At 40.5% G+C, this 17002-nt stretch overlaps 1 protein-coding gene across 1 annotated transcript in view; it reads right to left on the reverse strand.

Moving 5' to 3' along the window:
• DCHS2 (dachsous cadherin-related 2) overlaps nt 1-17002 on the reverse strand; it is a 53645-nt gene that overhangs the window by 21832 nt on the left and 14811 nt on the right. Inside the window, 8 exon segments of the mRNA XM_085221924.1 lie at nt 2211-3068; nt 4261-4470; nt 4684-4818; nt 8778-9017; nt 9884-10724; nt 11385-11542; nt 14844-14943; nt 15732-15975. Coding sequence (XP_085078050.1) covers nt 2211-3068; nt 4261-4470; nt 4684-4818; nt 8778-9017; nt 9884-10724; nt 11385-11542; nt 14844-14943; nt 15732-15975 — 2786 coding nt within the window.

Genomic DNA, 17002 nt, shown 5'->3' on the forward strand with positions numbered 1-17002 from the left:
TTGTGCTGGGAGCAGTGAGCAGTAGGCTTATGTGCATTGAAAAGAATGAAAGTAGTGAGGGTCACATTTATTTTGTTTCATATTTTATTGTCTGAGAACAGGCAAACTAAGCCATTCAATTATTTTGGAGATTTCTAAAGTTACAGTCAGAACCTATTCTTATTGTATTTCATTTCTCTGTAGATGTGTAATGCTTTATGATATACTCAAATATAGTATGCATATACCAGACTCAGCCCTAGGAATTATCTGTATCCCAGGCCTGGATGCAGTGCTGCAGATGGGGCCTTACAAGAGCCGAGTAGAGGGGGACAATCACCTCCCTCTCCCTGCTGGCCACCCCTTTTTTAATGCAGCCCAGAACACAGTTGGCCTTCCGGGCTGCAAGCGCACACTGCTGGCTCATGTCCAGCTTCTCGTCCACCAGGACCCCCAAGTCCTTCTCTGCAGGGCTGCTCTCAAGGGGTTCTTTGCACAGTTTGTATAAATACCTGGGATTGCCCGGGCCCATGTGCACCACTTTGCATTTGGCTTTGTTGAACATCATTAGGTTTTCACAAGCCCACTTCTCCAGCCTGTCCAGTCCCTCTGCATGGCTTCCCTTCCCTCCAATGCATCGACTGCACCGCTCAGCTTGGTGTCACCTGCAAACTTGCTGAGGGTGCACTCGATGCCATCATCTGTCATTGATGAAGATGTTGAAGAGCACCGGTCCCAAGACCGACCCCTGAGGGACACCGCTTGTGACCGGCCTGCACCCTGACACAGAACCATTGATCACAGCCCTTTGGCTGCATCCAGCCAACCGATTCCTAATCCATCCAACAGTCCATCCTTCAAATCCACACCTCTCCAATTTAGAGAGAAGGATGTGATGAGGGACCATGTCAGAGGCTTTGCAGAGGTCCAGGAAGATGAAATCCATCGCCCCTCCCCTGTCCACTGATGCCATCACTCCATCATAGAAGGCCACCAGATTGGTCAGACAAGATCTGCCCTTGGTGAAGCCATGCTGGCTGTCTCAGATCACCTCTTTATATCGTCTGTGCCGTAACATAGCTTCTAGGAGTATCTGCTCCATGATCTTTCCAGGCACAGAGGTGAGGCTCACTGGCCTGTAGTTCCCCAGGTCTTCTATCTTTCTCAAACATGGGAGTAATGTTCTCTTTTTCCAGTCACCAGGGACTTAACAGACAGCCATGATTTTTCAAATATGATGGAGAGCGGCTCTGCAACCACACCAGCCATCTCTCTCAGAACCCTGGGATGGATATCATCTGGCCCCATGGACTTATATACGTTCAATTTCATGAGGAGGACTCAGACTTGTTTCACTGTTACAGTGGGACAGAAACTACTCCCCACAGCCTCACCTAGAGGCTCAGGGTCCTGGCAGACATGGAAAGCCTGACCACTCGTGAAGACTGAGGCAAAGCACTCATTGAGTACCTCAGCTTTTTCTATGTCTGAGGAAGCCAGCTCCCCATTACCTTTCATCAAAGGGACAAAACTCTCCTTGGCCTGTCTCCTCCTGCCTATGTACCTGTAGAACCCCGTCTTGTTATTTTCCACATCCCTCACCAAGTTCAGCTGCCTTGACTTTCCTAATTCTATCTCTACACACACAGACAACAGCCCTGTACTCCCAGGCTGCACAACCCTGCTTCCACTTCCTGTACATTTCCCTCTTTTCCCTCAGTTTAAGCTGCAGATCCTTGCACAGCCACGTCGGTCGCCTGCCTCCCCTGCTCAACTTCTTCTGCTGGGGGATGGGGAGCCGTTGTGCTCTCAGAAGGGTGCTTTTAAAGAGCTGCCAGCTCTGTTCTGTACCCATGCCCTTGAGGACAGTTTCCCAGGGGATTCCATTCAGCAATTCTTTGAGCAGCCGGAATTTTGCTCTCCTGAAGCACAGATCCTGACTCTGCTTTTTGCCAGGCCTGCATTCTTCAAGATCACAAACTCCATCATATCATGATCACTACAGCCCAGGCTGCCTCCAATCTTAACCTCTATAATGCTCTCCTCTGCATTAGTGAGCACCAGGTCCAGTAAGGCTTCACCCCAGGTCGGTCCATCTAATACCTGGACTAGGAATTTGAATCATCCAACTTCACTTTTCCCTGCTTGTGCACAATTTGTTACAATTACCATCCCAAATAGAGAGGAGACAACCCAGCAGCTGCAAGAACAGCAAATGGTTTGAGACCCACCTGCTGCACTGTTCTCAGGCACACTTGCTTCATACAAGCTACGGCTGAACAAAATCTCCTCCTCTTGTTCCTTTGTAAAGATAATGACCAGAGTCACAGCTGTTCGAGGTGAGGTACCTTGATCTGAAGCCATCACTAGCAGCTCTGTACTGAAGTCTTCAGAAGCCAAGGGCTCCTGAAGAACGATGTCACCCGTCTCTGGGTCAATCTCAAATAAAGTTTCTGCTGCCAACAAACTAAAAACAACAGCTCCATTTGGCCCCAGATCCACATCCTCTGCTCTCACAGTGGCTACCGTCTCATTCACTGTGGTTTCAGCAGGCACAAAGGCCCTGATGGGGCTCTGCAGAAACACCGGATTGTTGTCGTTAACATCATCGATGTGTACCACAATGCTGGCAGTACTGCTTCTTGGCAAATGGGGGCTACAGTCACTTGCCACAGCCCTAAGCGTATATTGGGACTTGATCTCCCTGTCCAGCTCCTTTGTAGTAACTATGGAGCCTGTTACACTGTTAATGGCAAATGCTCCGAAGGTGTCTCCAATGAGTGAATATGTAACTTTGCCATTCGGGCCATCGTCTCTGTCAGAAGCAAAGAGGTCCAGGATGGCTGTGCCTTCCTCTACGTCTTCTCTCACAGAGATGTGATACTGGTTCTTTTCAAACAGTGGGCTGTGGTCATTTTCATCCAGGACTGTTATGTACAGCAGTGCGGTGGAACTCCTTGGTGGACTGCCTAGGTCATGGCACTCTATTACAAGAGTAAAATTGCTGACATCCTCTCTGTCTAAGATACGAGTGACCAACAGTTTTCCAGAAGTATTGTTTAGTGTGAAGTATTCTCCAACGTTTCCACCTTTCAAACACAAAAAAATAAAATTATGGCAAACAACTGCGTTTGGAAAGAGAATCTCTTGTGACTACCACAATGTTTATTACAATAACACGATCCAATTGCAAGGGCAGCTGGTGTGCTCGTGTATCCTTTGCATATTTTATTCCTCTTATAAGAATTTCATATAGATCAGCAGGTGGCAACGACAGTAAATACAGAACATCATATCAATTTACAGAACAGCTATTTTGTCAGATATATGTCTTTTTTTCCCAAAGCTGCACCCTTTATAAGTCTCCTGTAACTATGCTGCATCACAAGATGACCTCTTCTCAACCTTAGCTACAAGTTCCAGAAACCTATAAAGCACTGCTGACAATTGCAATCAGTTACTCTTTGCTCTATTCTACAAATCTGTTTCTTGGAAATGAATAGTTGCACTTCAAGATCTTGATTTTGGGGGAAAGAAAAGAGAAAGTAAATATGAAGCAGTTGACAGAAGAAAAGCCAGCATTTTCAGTTGCAGTGAATGGCATACATACTTTATAACACGTAGAAAGACCAATAATGGCAAATAAATTTAAAATTGTAAAGGATCATGAAATTAAAACCAAGAAAACAAAGAAATTCTTCACTGCTTCTTGAAAGAAAAATTTGTCAGCTGGTACCACAGTAGCTATCTGCTGTTTGAGCTAATGTTGGGAGCCACAAACCGAAGTAAGCATAGCATATTTGTATTTATGTGAAGAGGCTTTGAACAACTGTGGAGCTTACATTGACATAGCAGACTTGGGGAGAGTTTGGCAATATGAAAACCAAGTATTACTTTAATTGGTGAGTGAAAGCTCTGACAAAATAAAATTAAAAAATTAAAATTTGATTAGTTCTTGTACTTAATAAAAGAGTATATTTATGTTCACAGCTTCCACAACTATAATGAAAGGGATAAAATTATGCATTTGTGATGAATGCCTTCTTCCAGGATTTGATAGCTTTTGTTTTTCTCTTCTGTACCATTTCAAATTCACAGAGCAGACTTAAAGTTTGCTTGGAAAAGGCTTATTAATACTGACAAAGGGGCGATGACTTTTTTCCCCACCAGCACATAAAAAAAGCACGTGGACAAGGCAGTACATAGGAACACTAGCCTAAAACCTGGACACTGTTGTTTATATGCTTCCTGATCTAACAATAACAACAAGATATAACTTACCACTTATTTTGTATCTTAGAGCTCCGTTACTGCCAGCATCCATGTCTGCAGCCCTGGCAACGTAAACTGCTGAAGGTTGTTGATTCTCTGGAATACACATCTCAAAGACAGGAAAGAAAAACTTGGGAGAGCTGTCATTTTCATCCAGCACTTTGCAGATAACTGTCGCTGTGCTTGACAGAGATGGAGTTCCACCATCTCGAACCAAAACTAAGATTTAAAAACAGAAAGCAAATATTATACAGGTATACTACTCCTTAGCAATAGCAGAATAGTCATAGTTTTTGCTATAAATAAAGCACATACTCCCCTGTTCCTGAATATATTGGCACTTCCATGTAACCCAGACTAACTCTGACAGTAACACCACAACCATTTTCACCTCCCGCTGCACAAGCGATCATAGCTACTTCATGCTGTTACCTTTAATACTGTAAACCTCCTGCGTTTCCCTGTCCAGTGGTACAGCTGTTAACAATTCTCCGCTGTGCAAATTTATCCTGAATTTCTCATATCCAGGTCCTGGTAAGACATCATACTGAAGCAAGGAATGTTGTCCTAAAAAGGAAAATAGAAGTGCTAATAGAACAGTCACTCTCCTTACATGCCCTCTTTTCCCCCCACCTTTAGGAAATGGATTAGAAATAAAATTATTACTCTCAATGCAGTGAGTAACTGCTTTTTTTATTAACAAAAGAGATCAGAATTTATAAGTGGATCTTCAAAATCCTTGTCCAGCTACTGCATTGTGTGTAAGTTTTCCAGGCATTCCAAGAGACCTCAGCAGCATTTTGAGGGACCCAAGGCAAGTTACCAAACAAGCTGGCGTATCACGAACTCAGACCATGGAATCCACACATTTGTCTTGTGCTCTCCCTTAGGTAATAAGTTATTTTTCAACAGGACAGTGCACCAAGCTGTTCTGGCTCTTGTTTTCCTCTTATTTCACTCACAGCCAGTACAAGCATCTCTGTAAAGTATGACATTGAATAGCATAAACATTCAGAGAAAACATCCACTTTCTGACACATCCACAAGTTCCAGGTACTGGTAATACTGAGCTGACAGAGGCCTAAGTCCTGTCAAAACTCACAGGGTTGACACTGACTTGACTTCAACTCAAAAGCCTACTTGATGGGCACTTCCACTGCACATCTCAGGCCTTTTAGACTGTTTATGCTTGCAGACAAACCCTGAAACGATACGTTTGTCTTTAAGAAGTCTTGTAGGGTTTTCAGTAGGGTTTTTAACTTAAAGATCTTCCCTCTCTCAATGTTTTTCTGAATGTCATTTTCAACCAGTTCCTAATTAGATCTACCATTTGTATACAATACATGAATATTATTCTTCCTGTCCTTTTCTAGGAATCATAGCACAGAATCACAGGGTGGCTTGGGCTGGAAGGGACCTCAAGGATCCCAAGTTCCAAACTAGGGCTTCCAGCCACTAGAATATGCACTAGATCAGATTGCCCAACCTGGCCTTAAGTGCCTCCAGGGATGGGGTATCCACAAACTCTTTGGGCAACCTGTTCCAGCACCTGATCACTATCTCAGTAAAAAAATTTCCCCTTGACATGTAATCTAAATCTCCCTTCCTTTAGTTTAAAACCATTCCCCCTTGGTCCTATCATCATCTAGAATAGTAGGATAGTAGAATAGTAGGATAAAACTGTACAGGACTTTACAAGTCATGCTTGTCCAAAGTCCAAAGCTGCCTGAGCTGAAGGAGAAATGGAATTCCACATTCCTACTAGTTATGACCATAACATAATCTCTCATATTTCTTCTGTTTTCAACACCCTTCAGAGGAAAATACTGCGTCCTCTCTATTAGGAGATCTTCAACGAGTTTAACCTCACATTCTACATAAAGAGCAACTACTACTCCACCTTGTACAATTGTGCTCATTTATTTGCCTTTTTTCTTTTAACTAAGTTTCATTCAGTAATTCTGTGTTTTTTCATCCATCACAATCTTTTGGTAGTGTGGGAACAGTGTACCTGGAAAACTATAGCATTCCTAGTAATACTAAACTTAGTCAGAGTTACTACATTCTGTTCTCAACTAGAACAGCAGAAAATAAGACAATCTAAGCTGGAGTTGATGGAGAAACAATACTGCAAGAAAAGAAACAGAGCCTACAGTTTAAATGTCCATGACTGCCTTTGTTTGCCTTTGAATAGTTTTGCTAAATAGTTAACAAAGCTAATGACATTTGATTGAAAGAATTATTACTGTAAATGCACTTTCATCTAAACCAATCCAAGGAAGGGACTTATATACGCGCGCGCACACACACACACACACACACACACACAAAATCTTCCAGCTTTCCAGAAAGCAGAGTGATTTCATGGTGCTCCTGTTGCAACGTGCAGGTACAACTCAGTGGTACAAGATGATTTATGCGAAAAAAATCAGTACAGGCAAAAATTTTAGCAGTGATTTCCAAGAAAGACCTTTTGAAGTGAAATCAATCTTAAAGCCTGGAGCAGGTACGGAGCAGATGACAGCTGCTTGCTCTTCCCTTCACAGATAATCCATGAAGTAGGAAAACAAATAAAACTTAAGGCTGATAACTGTGATTGTCAGTAAGAATGATTCCTCCCTGTGGTCAGTTAGGGAACATTTAAGGTGAAAAAAACAACAAGGGGAAGAAAGTTCTCTACTGAGATTACACAAATATTCCTGGGATTTGAACTGCAACTTAAAAGCAAATAAAAATTATATAAAAAATAGGAAGTAAAAAATCAAGGCCACAACGAGGAGTCTTCTACACAAAAAGTAATAAAAATGAGCTGTGTTTGTATGACTCCCATATAGATCTCATTTTCTTACATTATGAGCATCACTTTCAGTATTTGGAACCGTCCTGTAACATACATATGACACTGGGCCAAAAATTGAAAATGTGAGAAAAAGCCCCAGCAGAAGGGCTCTGAAAAACATATAGATTAAAATAATAACAATTAAACAAAGAGACAAAATTAACCAGGAAGGAACCATGAGCAACAATGCTGTTCCAGCCCAACCTGTCTACACCAGCAGACGCACACTGGCCAGCCACGTGCCACCCAGCAGACCTGAAGTGCCTTTCCTCTGCACTCAGCCAAGCCAGTAGTGCTCCCTCCTACTAAAGGCTTACAAAATGCATCTCCTGCTGTATCTCCCATAAAATGCACAATGCAAAATAACAGTAATAATAAACTTAATAGGAAGAGGCATGCCATAATAAGAAAAAGGAATTCAAGAATTCAAGATAGCTATTTCTTTTCTATGTTATGTACCAATTTTTTACATCAAATACTAACTTTGTTTTTATAGGATGAGCCAAAAAGAAAATACATGGAAGGATGAGGGAGACAGAGGTAGACAGTAATGCTGCTCAGCTATCATGAAGATTATCATATATATGAATACTGACTCCTTCCTAATTTTCAGATACTTCACATACTTGTGGGGAAATGGCTCTTCCATTTCTGTATATCTCACATCAGCCTTTTGTAATCAGTATGTGCTCTGCTTTAAAATGTGACATCTTACTAGAGGCAGAAGACCATTTTGCTAACAGAATTTTTTTTTTTTTTGATAGCACAATCTTAACCAATTGTAAAGACGTGCAGAAAGTGAATCCATGGTCAAGAAAAAGTCATTTACAGAGCAGAGACAACTTCTGGGTCAAATGCGGCAATATCCCAGAGTTTAAAATCTCTCCTCATTTTTTATTTTAATGCAGATCACAGGTTCAGTGTAACTGCTTCAGGTTACATCAACTGCATATACCATGCTTTGCATTACTGAAGGCAAAATTTTCTCTAGACCCAGACTATCTATGACATCCTGTGCATTTCAGATATTAGAAAAGTTCAAGAACTGGAGGGAGTTTTTTGTTGGTTAGCGAAGATTCTCACGTTTCATCATTATCTGTGAGCATATTAACCATTCTTTTTATTCATCTACTTTCTGTATGTTTGAAAAAGCACGTATGTGAAACCATATTAGAAATCCAGGACAGTTCTCAAAATTCCTTCACAGCTCAAGTGCCTGGAAATTCTTGGATGACAGTGCCCCTCTCTGGTCAGACGACATTAGTGCATGGTTGCTGTTAGAAAACTGGGATTTGAACTTCTGAGATAATTTAAAACTAGTAAAAACTCACTGAGAGAAACAGAAGTGTCTAAATATTGAGTCTAATGGAGATTACTATTCCTTTCTGAATTAGAAGCAGAATCCCCTAGCTGTTTTCACTTGGAGTGTGTTGAGCTACCCCACTTCGCCCATGCACTCTATTTATGTTAAATATGTTAATTAGGGCTGAGGCTAGCCGAGTGTGTAAGTCAGAATATTATCTCCAAGCCCCGAATGAATGTTGAGAAAATGAACTAACAGCCATGTTTTGGAACTGAAATGCAGACATTACTCTGGGAAAAGCATGACGTTTGTACATGCAAGCACAGAGCAAAGTAAGATTTGATCAGTCTACAATGTCCACAACAGCAAAAAGGTTGAAATTACCTGCATCTCTATCCACAGCTTCCACTCTTATGACCAGCTCCCCTGGATCCTGGTTTTCATAAACTGCAGTCTCATAAAGCTGCTGCAGAAATATTGGGCTCTCATCATTCACATCAAGAACAAGGATGGTTAGAACCTGCATTGCAGAGAGAGCTGGAGTGCCGCCATCAAGAGCCATGACTGTCAGACTGTAGTGCTCCTGAACCTCGCGGTCCAGGAGCTGGGCTGTACTTAGGAGTCCTGTTATAAAGAATGGAAACAGTAAGGAAGCCTCAGCTCCAGATTAGGATCTTGACTGCTCCTGCACTCACACTAAAGTACATTCTTGCCACTGCTGCAAGGCTTCCAGATTTTGGAGTAATTCCCGTGAGAGCAGCCCAGAAATTCTCATTTTGACCAGAGGGGTAATTGGGATTCATGAAACGTTCAAATGAGGTTCAAAGAGAGAAATATTTTAACTCTGGGGTTTGCGTTATACTTAACTTCATATATCTTCATAGTTGTTGTCTTTTTGCACATCAGTTCTCCGATTAGCAACTCCACAAATCAATGTCAGCTGTATCACATTATGGATTTAAAATCAGAATAAGAATCTGAAAATACTGTAACTATTACAGTGAAATTCTTATTTCTGTGGAATAACAGCCACAGAACTCATTCAGGACCCAGGGAACTTCAGAAGGCTGTAGAATAAAATTTGGCAGCACTTTGAGCACCTACAGAATGCATTCTATCTGCAGTGTGCACTCCCTCATTCCTTTGATCTTGATTTTGCCTTTCCTCACATCTACAGGTAGCACTGTAAACATGTATACAAGCCTTAAGTATGCACTGTGTAAAAAATCAGTGTGAAGCATTCCACTGCACACACTTTCCCCAATAATGCACTGGAAGGGCATTGCAGCACATCTGCACCACACACAGTCAGAGTGTCATGCAGAAATTTCTGAGCTAAGTCTCACTAAGCTTTCAGCACTACCACACTTGTATGGTGCTTGATACTCTGGTTAAAGTGTCATTGTCATTCATTATTTTGTTATTGCACTGTATGCATTCCCATATATTACCATGATAAGAACAGTATTAGAACAAGAGAGTTACAGTACCTGTGATTTTATCCAAAATAAATGATCCATTTTCATTGCCTGAAATTAATTGATACATAACATGTCCATTTCTTCCCTCATCAGGATCCTTTGCAGTTACATGGTGCACAAGGAGGCCCACGTCTGCATCCTCCATGACATAGCAAAGAGGTGAAGATATAAAGCTGGGACTGTTGTCATTGACATCCAGAATAACAATTTTTGCAGTCAGAGAATCACGTCTGCGATCAGCCACATTTATTGCCTGGTCTGTTGCAGATACTGTGAGGATCACAGAGCGAATAATCTCCCTGTCCAGTGGGGATGCTGTGACCAAGGCACCATACAAAGGGTGAACAACAAATGGATTTTCAGCCATGCTACTCATTTCCAGGGAATATTGTATTTTGCTGTTTGGAGAACTGCCATCTCCATCTTTTGCATTGAATGTGTAAACCAGAGTGCCAATAGGTACATTTTCCTCTATGCCAATCACTATGAAGTCATCTTGAAAATGTGGAGAATGATCATTCAGATCTTCTACATCAATACTGAGGAAGACAGTATTATTCTGTGGGGGATTATTACTGTAATCCTTTATAATAACTTGCAAAAAGAAGTGTGAAGATGTTTCATAGTCGAGTTCCTTGGAGAGAAAAAGGTCTCCTGTCCACCTATCTACTTCAAAATAAACATCACCATCATCTTCAGTGACACTAAAACACAGTTTCCTGTTAGTCGTCAGATGATTACCAGGCAACTTTACAGAAGTGAATACTTGTGCAGGTTTAAAATTTTCAGGTATGACAAAGTGCTTGAAATCTTGAGAGAAGACAGATCTCCCTGTGGGAAGTGGGATTACCTGCAACAAAAACACGAAGACTGACAAATTTTCCCAATGCTATTAGAGGCAGCGTAATGATAATTATTTTCCTTGACAGTTTAATCATTCATCACTTGTGAATATGTTATTATATGTATGTTATTATTATATAGATGTTATTATATGTACTAGGTATGCCTCGAAGATAGAAAACAAACTTGACATGCTACAACAGAGTTCAAACAGTACTTAACCAGACGCTCCATAATTCTCTTCTTCATTCCCACACCAGAAAAAAAGGAAAAGGAAAAAAGAGAGGGACAAGACTATCTGTTACCCACTGAATCATAGGCATCCAAATACAGGAACTTTGAACACCACTAGTAGATATTTTTCTTCTCTTTTCCAGTGTTTGTAATGGATTCCTACTAATGCATAAACACCTTCCATTCATAAGGCAACTCATAATGCTGCTCTGTATTCAAGACAAAAATGAGTTTGCTCTCTCATTTCCTTACTCAAGAGAAAAACAAACTAAAGAAAACTATAAAACAACATATTTAGTTCCAAATTTTTCCTATCTTCAGATTATTTCCCTGGATTCTCCCAAAACAGTTTAATTGCTTTTTAATTTTTATTTTTATAAAGAAAATAAGTACGTAGCATAATTTTTCCTATCTGTACAATACCAAGAAATACCTGGATGTCAACAACAGCCTGTCCTTGAAGAGGAGGCATCCCCTGGTCCCTGGCTGTGACCATCATTCTGTAGCTTGATCTCTCAGCATATGAAAGAGGCCGGGTTGCTCTCAACTCCCCGCTGACTGCATCGATCTGGAAGTATCCTATATTCTCTTCTATTGGGGAAAAATGGGTATCAGTTACTGCAGACCTCATCAACTCGCCATATGCCTCCATCATAACTAATGAGTAAGAAGGAGCAGAACACAAAGGAAAGGGAACTCACTACAATCACTTGGATTTCTCAGACTCATCTGGCACACCTCTTTGAGTAAGTAATTACTATAGCCAGCTTAACCTATACCAAAGCAACTGCTTGTTTTTGTATTGATGCTGCTCATATTAGCGATGAGCATCAGGAGAACAGCAGACACCCCAGGACTGCTACTTCTATCTCCAACACCAGTTGGGAAGCAGGGACAAAGAGAGAATTAAGACTTGGCCTCTGAAGAGGCAATGAAGGTCAAACAGGTGATGCTGAATACATTACCAGAAGCCAAAAAAAAAGACTTCCCTGTCCCTAAGACAATGCAACCACAGCAATGCAACCTTCCCTGCCTCTGCTCCCAGCACAGACACAACTGGGGATGACCAGTGTCTTACACTCACTGGTTCCAGAGCAACGCATAAATAGTGGGAATTAGGCTTTAATCTGCCACCAAGGACTGGCTGCGTGCTAATAACTGGCAAGTTCTAGTTGAACATCCTATTGCATTTATTCCAGTTGCAAGGAAAAAAATCTGTGATGGAAGAGTAAGTAGCTCTTTGTGAATTCTCCATTTTCAAGGAACACAACTGAAATCAATTTCCAGTTTTTTTAGTTGGAAATTGGAAAATATCTATTACTTGGTGTACATTACCAGAAACTGAGGAAATCAAAGTTGTCATAACTCCCTCTCCCTTAAAATACTATGCAAACAGTTTTGGTACATTAATTTTTAATAAGGTGTGCTGGCAGGTTAAACAAAGTAATGTAGAACAGCTGCTACTCTAATAAGCAACTGTGGTAGAAATAAGCTCAATGCATATGGACTAAAGAAAACACTCATAAGGAACCATACTTCCATAGGCACCTAAGAGAGCATGAAGCTGTTTATGTTCTCCAAATCTGCACATGCAAATTAGTTAGCTGTGCATAGAAGTACTCATTTGTATATACATTTTTATTTGTCTGTAACGACGAAGTAGTTGCACCTGTAGAATACGATCAGATGTTGAGCAGGCAGGTTAGAAAACAGAGTTCTGACAACCAACACATCACTTTTCCCAACACTGTTCTGTTATTTTTGAGCAACTCTATGTTTTTAATGCTCCACGAGTCCCTTCTGGGTTTCTCTCACAGTCAGAAACATAACAAACAGATTGCCAAAGGGACACAATATGTAGAGACAATGATACTGAATGAGACAGGTCCACATGTACTTGAAGTGACAGCTTCAAAATACTAGTGCTGTTATATTAGTATTCTCGTACAATCTGGTTCAGGTCCCAAGAGTGTGTCTCCATGCACAGATAGGCTATTTTGTTCCATGTAATGTTTCAGGAAACAAAATCCCAGTTAAGCAAAACAGAAAAGATAGGAAAAAAAAATACAACATGAATGCCATTCAAATATTTTTAACATATTGCTAAAACTGACATAATTGATAGAGAAAGCTAACAGCTACTGACGACATCTTGTGACTCTAAACACTGCTTAAGTGGCTAAGGACCAATAATTGCTCTTTTTCATTTGAAGTAACAGAGTGTATAGTTAAGGTCAACTGAAATAGGCAACAGTCAACACAGTTTCTGGAGGTTCAAGCTCATTAGAAACTTAAAGGTAAGGTTCAGGATTTATATTTTTTTTAGTAAAATAAGAGTGATGATCCCGAATCCTCAACATTCTTCAGAATATCTCAAGCTGGAAGGGATTGATACGGATCATCAGGACCATTTAGACGACCAGAAAAGGAACATCCTTTAGACACTATCACTCCACTAAAATTCAAGTATCGCAGGAAATCATCAGTTTTGTACATTTTGCTGGAGACAGAAGTAACAAGGAAGTCTGATAATTTTAATATATTCATGAATAATTTCAAAGGAGAGACAATTGATCCCAAATCAGAAACATATGGCACACACTAAGAAAAAAGACAAATCAATTATAAATATTTTGCCCAAGCTAATAGAGGGCAGGTGTGAATGAGTGTTAGGCTGAAGGCTGAAACTCATCCCCCAGCCATATTTTCATTTTTCTCTTTACAGACTTTTTCCTCATATAATTTTCCAGCATCTGTTATTAGCCCTCTTGCATGTCTTAATCTCGTTTTTATCTTTATCTACAGTTGTATTTCTCTAGTCTCCAGTTCTCCAATTAACAGGATGTCTACGTTTAGCAAACATGGTCTTAAACTACATCACATTTCTTCAACTTTTAGTACTGAACAACGCCCCCGAACTAGAAAATACTATTTTAAATATAAAGTAGGTAAGAACTTCACCATGTCACAGAAGAGCAGATGCTAAAGGCTGTAAGCCAACCAAAACCAACAACAAAAATTAGCACCAGAGAAGTTCAGCTGTTTCTGTATTTGTTTACCAGGAACATATCCACTTGTAAGGCCAGGAGGGGTCCTTTAGTGGGTTGGTTTTTTTGTGTGTTGGGGTTTTTTTGTGTGTGTGTTGTTTGTTTGTTTGTTTTGTGTTTTTTTTTTTTTTGGTGGTGGGTTTGTTTTTTTGTTGGTTTGTTGCTTCTGTTTTTACCCTTTTGTCCTTTCTAGAGACGTCATTTTCAAGACCAGACCTATTTTGTGTTGCTACTCTTTTTTACAATTGGAATTCCTTCTCGCTCCCCTCTGCAGCTCTACAGAAGGGGATAAGAAAATCCAATGTGCTGCTTAAAGGAAGGAATACAGCCAGATGCACAGAGAGGCAGTGACCCCTGAAGAACGCTGATACAAGGCTAACAAAAGGGTACAGCATAAACTAAAACCCACAAGCTTAACTGTTTGCTCAGATTATCTGCTGATCCTTCGGTCTATCATAAACCATTCTTCTAGCAGGAGAATCTTCTGTTGGTCTTGGGAAAGGGAGATCATCTTTCCTTTGCCATGTTAGACAACTGACCGAATCACTGAATTGTTCAGCACAACATCATGGTCCTAATCCCTTGTGAGTGCTGTTCAGATGCCCTCTGTCTGGCCACACAAACACCCAAATCCCTGGGAACATGGGGTAGAGGGGAGGGAAGAAAGCTGTCTGTACCTTCAGATATACTTAATTAAGACACAGAATGTTCCTCTTTCATATTTCTATGGGCAGCACTTTTCTAAAAGACAAAACAGACTTGAAATTCTATATGTATGCATACATCTCTAACACACTGATTATTTCAATGTATCTTTGCTTATGAATTCCACTTTACATTCTTACCTGGTTCTGTTGAATATAGTACGGTACCATTGTTCCCAGAATCAAAGTCCTTTGCAAAGACAGAGGTGATGAGCATTCCCGATGGCTGCCCTTCCAAAACCTGTCATCGAGCAGTTGATAAATTAATTTGCAAGCATAAATGGATAACTGTGAGCCTCAAAAGAAATTCCTTCCCTTAGCACAAGAGCTTACGGCTGCTGTATTTTCCATCTTAGTAATGTGTACAATCAGCACAAATAGCATTTCAGAAAATGGTTAAGTAATACAGTTCTAACAATCATGGAACCACAGAATGGTTTGGATTGGAAGGGACCATCAAGCTCGGTCCCCTCAGCCATGGGCAGGGTTGCCAACCACTAAATCAGGCTGCCCAGGGCATCATCCAACGTAGTCTTGAAAAATCTCCTATTATCGTCCGCATATATTACTAATCCAAAAATATATTTGAATTAATATAGCAGACTCAGAGGTCAGAAGCTGGAAAAGACTACTACACACAAACAAAATTATACATATATCCTTTGTGCATAACAGTCTACATATTTTGCTTTTTTTTTTTTTCCATCTTTAAAATTTTAATTGTTTACAAATTTCGAAGGTCCTGAATATACCTGGGTAAAAAAAATGTGCAAAAATAAATAAATAAATAAATAAAATCAGACCAGTTGCTGCTCCCTCGACAATTGATTAACCTTAACTGAATCTGTTAGGTCAGGCATTGCAGGCAATGCACTGGACTGAAAGATGTGTGCTGCGGTAGCTGTTTCACTCAGCAGGTACCAGCCCCGCTCTCTGCTACGCTGACCAAAACCTGATGCACAGTTTGAGCTCTTACCACAGGGTGGTGCTCAGAACAAACCCTGAACTGCAGCACAGCCTGCTACAGACCTTGACGCTTAGCTCTTTTCCAGGCGCAATCTGAGGGAAGATAGGTTTATTATCGTTGACGTCCATCACTGAGATGTACACAGTTGCTGTGACATTAAGTGGTGGTGACCCATGATCCGTCACTAGTACAGTCAGCTGGTGGTGTGCTTGTTTTTCACGGTCTAAGGCAACCCAGTTTATAACTTCACCTGACGGACATGGAAAACGAGGGAGAGAGGGAATTAGATATTATTGTACACTAGCACTAATCCTATGACAGGTAGTAATCATACGTCTTTGATATAGCTTGTTGCTGACACTGAAATCCCAGGTTTGTGAATTCAACTCCATACAAATGTTACATCAAAGTGTGCACTTGTACTTCAGTGATACATTACATTCTCCACTGTACTTTGGATTCCCCTGAGAAAGGGCATAAAGCAGCACAAAGCAACACACTGGCCTTCTAAACAAATCCAACCGGGATTTTCATCAAATTTCAGGACAGGTAATCTATGAGCACAGGGTTTTAACTGCTGATAAATGGCCTTTATTATGCCCATGGGTTAGGCCACTCTGAACACAACATCTGTACATTAATCAGGAAGACTTATGTCTCCTATACATTCTGGTAAACCCAGTAAATAAATCTAACGCAATCTCCTCTCCGTCTGCTCACCCATACTCAATATAGCTGAAGATTTGTGGTTGACCAAAGCCCTTCACACAGATAACAGAGGTACTCTTAAAATAACACGTGGTTAATTCCTGGGATTCTGTTCACCTTTAGATTTCTTTAGGAATTCCCAATAAACCTTTGCTTTTAAATAACAGTTACAAAATTCATAGAGAAATTCTGCCTATGAAGACAGAATCTCCAAGAAAATAAATTTTAAATAGCAGATCTTTAAGCATTAGGTATTATTTTGCTAAACTGGGTTACTTAGAATGCCTACGTTCCTTACAGGATCCCCTTCCTCTGGGATCTCCATGCTGTATTCTGTACTGCTACACTGCATGGATATATTATCTAAATGCATTTGAGGTTCCCTGCAGAGTACACACTTTGTGAAGAAATTATTTCAGCCAATTTGCTTTTTTCAGTACTATGCACAATATGAACTCCATATTGATTGATGTAGCTTGCTGAAGCTTCCAGAAATGCTTCAAAACACTGTCAAACATCACAGTTACTTTTATAATTTTTTACAACTGATTCATACTTTTCAACTGTACTTGATCACAGGCAATTGCCTGTCAAGAGTCTCATATCTACTGGAGCTATAATTTAA

This window comes from Meleagris gallopavo, chromosome 4 (assembly GCF_905368555.1).
Source record: "Meleagris gallopavo chromosome 4, MGAL_WU_HG_1.1, whole genome shotgun sequence".
Classification (NCBI taxonomy): domain Eukaryota; kingdom Metazoa; phylum Chordata; class Aves; order Galliformes; family Phasianidae; genus Meleagris; species Meleagris gallopavo.